Source organism: Rhododendron vialii, chromosome 4a, assembly GCF_030253575.1.
Source record: "Rhododendron vialii isolate Sample 1 chromosome 4a, ASM3025357v1".
In the NCBI taxonomy this organism is placed as follows: domain Eukaryota; kingdom Viridiplantae; phylum Streptophyta; class Magnoliopsida; order Ericales; family Ericaceae; genus Rhododendron; species Rhododendron vialii.
Genome location: NC_080560.1, coordinates 37,840,798 through 37,845,790, shown reverse-complemented (window position 1 = coordinate 37,845,790; position 4,993 = coordinate 37,840,798). Strand labels below are relative to the sequence as shown.

At 40.5% G+C, this 4,993-nt stretch overlaps 1 protein-coding gene across 1 annotated transcript; it reads left to right on the top strand.

Annotated features, from left to right (window-relative positions):
* Window positions 1-1,380: 1,380 nt before the first annotated feature.
* On the top strand, window positions 1,381-4,327 carry LOC131323993 (ankyrin repeat-containing protein ITN1-like). The gene is made up of 3 exons (XM_058355825.1): window positions 1,381-2,013; window positions 2,609-3,129; window positions 3,683-4,327. The coding sequence occupies exons 1-3, from the start codon at window positions 1,413-1,415 to the stop codon at window positions 3,845-3,847; spliced, it is 1,287 nt and encodes a 428-aa protein (XP_058211808.1). The 5' UTR covers window positions 1,381-1,412; the 3' UTR covers window positions 3,848-4,327.
* Window positions 4,328-4,993: the final 666 nt, after the last annotated feature.

The window sequence follows — 4,993 nt, the reverse complement described above, 5'->3', positions numbered from 1 at the left end:
ACTCGTGATTACCGGATCACATCGGGACAATTTTACAGTTGCACCCGAGCAGCCCTTCTAAGTACGATTTTTGCAAATAAATCAATTACCCCATTGCGAAAAGAACTCTGCTACACACACAACACACAGACAATCTGATTTCGTTGAGGGCCCACCAAGGGTTCCACACAAATAATTTAAGCTGTTTATTAAATGTAAAACATTTTTTCGAGGGTTTTTGCGAAAAATCAGCTCAATCCGATATCTATAGATGCTCGATCCAATCATTTAACTTTTCATTATCCAAAAATCTGAATGAAAAAGTTTGACGATTGGATCAAGTTTCTATATATATATTGGATTGAGTTGATTTTTCGCGAGAATCCTTGAAAAACTATTTTACATTTAATGAACTGCTCGGATCATTTGTGTCGGATCCCGGGTGGGCTCCACAATTGTGCACGATTGTTTGTGTGGACAGACTTTCTGCTGCAAAAGAGATATGAAGAACTCCTCCAGATGAAGGGGACGTACACGAACGAAAACAAAAATACAAAATAGTTGATGATTTGCATTAATTTGTATAAGTAGTTTCTGATTTGCATACTCATGTCCTTCTTGATTCGCTTTATTTATTTACTACTATTATTTTAAATAAATCATAGTAGTAAAGTCAAGAATAAATAAATTCGTTTATTTGATATTGGCTTGGGGTACAATAGGCTCTACTGTGATGAGCATATAGGCCCAATCCGAGGCTCAGAAAAATGATCAAAACTGTTCATTTGTTAAGCTAGTTAAACTTGTTGTGTTTGTAGATAATAGCGCTCATATGACATAAGGAAAGACATGAATAGAACAAATTTGTGTTACAAAATCCAACAACTATTATGAATTCAGCCAAAACTTCAGGACAAACGTTTGTCATTTACGTATGTGTTTATTGATGTTCAATCAATGTGGACTTTTTGATCAGCGTGCACTTGACGAGTTAAACAAGCCGAACAATTTGAATGATTTTTTAAGATCAGGATAGGGCCCGTATGTGGGTCCTTGTTTCGCCCCAATCATAATAGGCCACACAGTCATACGTACTTGAAAGAGAGAATGTTAGGTTATTATAAATATGCAAATGTAGGTATCAAGCTCCCCTAAACAATCTTGTTTTCTTATTTCAAGTAAATAAACAAGTGAACCAAACGGACCCTCAACCAAGTAATACCTGAACAGCAGCAATCAGTACTTCTTACACGTTTGGAAGAAATTGACATGTGAATGTGACAATTTGTTTTCGTTAATTGGAACTATAATCACCACCCTGCCGGCCTCGGCCTGTGAGCATTTTGTTAATATTCAGACATCAATCACAAACAAACACAAAAAAGAAAAGAAAAGAAAAGAAAGTTAGCTTTGGGAAGAAAGACAAAGGATCCATGGAGGGACACCATGCTATGGACAGTAGCTTGTACAGAGCTGCCATGAATGGAGACATTGATGTTCTCATAAACAACAAGGACAACCTCGAAAACAAGTTCACTCCGAACAACAACACCGTCCTCCATGTCGCGACACAATTCGGGCACATCCAGTGTGCGATGGAGATCCTAAACATGTGCCCCTCGATGTACCGGAAAGTGAACTCGAGGGGGGACACTGCCCTCCACGTAGCGGCCAGGGAAGGGCACTCGACCTTGGTGCTGGCCCTGATTGAGTACGCGAAGGCGCTCAACGAGGAGATGGAAAACGGGGCTGGGACCGCGAAGGACATGATGAGGGTGGCAAACGAGGAGGGGGACACGGCCTTGCACGAGGCCGTGAGGAATCACCACCCGGTCGCTGTCCAGTTGTTGACGGGGGAAGATCCAGAGTTTTGTCATCCGGCTAATAAGGCGGAGGAGACTCCGCTTTACTTGGCCGCGGAGAGAGGTTATGTTGGTTTGCTGTGTGTGATATTGGAGAATTGCGACGCTCTGGTGCACGGTGGCCCTGGTGGCAGGACGGCTTTACATGCGGCTGTAGTTCACAACTTTGAAGGTACGCCTTATTTCGAGTTTTTTTGGTTTACTTTTTCTTGTCTTTTTTTTCTCCACAACGCATACAAGGGCAAACTGTGTCTGAGCACTGTTTTGAGAAAGATTTAGGAAAATAACCCAAGTATCAGGAATGACAGAAAGCTGTCTTCACACATACAAAATTATGTCATTTTCGCAAAATTATATGGCAGACTACAAAGCTTGATCTTTTCGACGGAAAGAGGTCAAGCTGATAGGACCGCCATACTTGATCAAGCTGATTGGCAAGTTCGTTCACGTTCGATCTACTCTCAACCTAAGACTGTTCCCTCTAGCTTCTATCCTAAGTGTTCGGTCTTAATTGACCGTTCCGCTTAGGCTTCGTCTTTCAACTGTAAGCCCTCTGTTTCCACATGAAAGTGACAACCTTGACAGAGTTCTCAGCAGTAGGAAGACGATCGACCATAGAGCATTTTCCATGTTTCCCTTGTTTTTTATTCTCAAAAACATGCAAAAAGAAACAGATTTGAAGAGATTCACTTATTTGAAGTGAATTTTGGCATTGGATTGTACACAGTAACTATTTGCTAGTTTACAATTTGATTTTCTTTCACTAGGATGTACCAAGAAATTAATTGACTGGAAGCCAACTCTCTGCAAACAAGCCGATGCCTGTGGGTGGACACCCCTCCACTATGCTGCGCTCTTTGGTCATGTGACAAGGGCAAAAGAGCTACTAAACACAGACAAGTCGGTTGCATACATAGCAGAAAAAGACAACAAGAAGATTGCTCTACATTTAGCAGCTAGCCAAGGCCATGTCCGCGTAATGGAAGAGCTTATATCACGATGTCCGGATTGCTGGGAGATGGTTGATGGCAGGGGCCAAAATATCCTTCACATTGCAGCAAAATACAAGAAAAAGAGGGCAATCAAATTTATCTTGGAAAAATTCTCCTTCAGCGGCCTTATAAATCAAAAAGACCGTGATGGAAACACCCCTCTACATTTACTTGCTGCTTCTGGTTGCTGTCAAGCTTCTCTCATAAAGCACCCTAAATCGGACAGGATGGCCTTCAACAAGGAAAATTTGACTCCTGTGGACGTAATCTGCAAAAACAAAAATGTTGGAGCAGTGGTAAGGATACTGTCGTACATGCCAAAATACGTAGGGCACAGGCCACGTGATGCCTAGCACCATAAATTTTTAACATTTCTGACAAACCCGGCGAGGACACACATGGGTACACGGCATTGTGACTTTTGTAAATTTTACACGCTTTTCGGAGTAAATTTTTGTAACTTCAATAGATTAGGTAAAAAACGGATATGAAATACGTAAATAGGCATACTCATAATGCATTCATTGGAGTCCAAAGTCAAACCTTTAAGTGGTTACAACACTAAAAAAATTCATCTTAAAAAAATTCCATTGCCCCTCTCCTTGTCCTTAGTTGTTGAGACTTGCTGTGTCCTGTATCTAGTGTCCCTCACCGTGTCCGTCTCCATGTCCGTATCCATGTTACATATCACATAGAGAACTACATAGTTTATATGTGGTCTCTTGGCCTAATTTTTCTGGACTCTAGCTCACAATTTCTTATGATGGCAATTTGGGGGTTTCAAGAACTGAGCAATCATAAAGGGAACATGTCTTTTTCCCAAGTTGACTAAAAAATTTGTACATGCAGGTTTTCACTAAATGTATATTTAGATGTGCCGGCGGTAAGCTGGGTCAGCGAGATGTATTAAGCAGAGACAAGGGTGAAATGAAAGCTAGAGAGAAATATAATGCAGAGGAAAAACAATCAACATCGTACGTCAAACGAGTAATTGAAGCCATTTGTTGTTTGTGAGGATGAAATGAAAGCCAGAGAGAAATACAATGCAGAGGAAAAACAATCAACATCGCAAGTCAAACGAGTAATTGAAGCCATTTGTTGTTTGAGGAATCTCCACCATCTGTTAGGCATTTTGTGTTCACGGACGCCATGGGCGCTGGTTTCTTTGTTAGTGGCTGCGCTCACGGCAACAGTATCCTTCGTTGTTGGTTTCACTAGCGAGGGCGACAACAATGGCAACGAAACAAGTCAACATCTAAAGCATTTGTCATAAAGATGGTATGGCGATGATTTTCTCCACCATAGCTCTGTTTAATTATTACCCTCTATGTGGGAGAAATTTCCGACAGCAATAACCTTATGAAACACCATGCCTCAGCTAGATTTCTCACCATCAATGCCATGGAAGCAATGGCTCTTGTGTTCATTAAAAGCATGTATTCTGTGTTCGCATGTTCATTAGGGGCCGTGATGATTACCTTGTGTTTTGGGGGCTGCTTCTCTTTTCCTGTTTATTACTGCTTGTTTAGGAAGGTATATCGTAAGTCGCACAACACACGAAATGAATTTTCATATAGGTTTTATGCTTGTTTTTGTAAATATATACTTGGATCTTTAACCTTCAGAGGCAGGAAGAACCTGTTTTTTCGCAGCTTAAGATAAACTTGAAGAATATATTGCATTTGGCATCTGCTCCGGCAGCTCTGTAGCCGATTCTCTTCTGTTGGTTCCAACAGGAATAACCTATTTCATTGTGAAAAGCTAGAAGAATCATAGAAGTGCAATACCTGTTGCAGCAAAACATGGTTCAGATTAGCCTGGAGATGTTTATGTAAACTGGAGTAGTACTAGCGAAAGAATGCACAAAGTTTGTAACTTGTCCCAGGATCTGTGAAAAGCAAATTTGCTTAAATTTATCTGATGAAGGAAAAATGGCCAGCAAATGATATCTCGTCGGAGAACAGATAATAGATAATAGGTACCTTCCAACATCATGTTATGCAAAATCCAGTGGATCAAGATCATACACAAAACCTATCACATTCACCGTGTTTGGGAGATTAACTATATTCTCATGAGTTAAGATTAACATTGCTTCTTCCTACAGCAAAATTCATATCATTGACAAATAATAACATCCCAAATGACACATCAAAAATA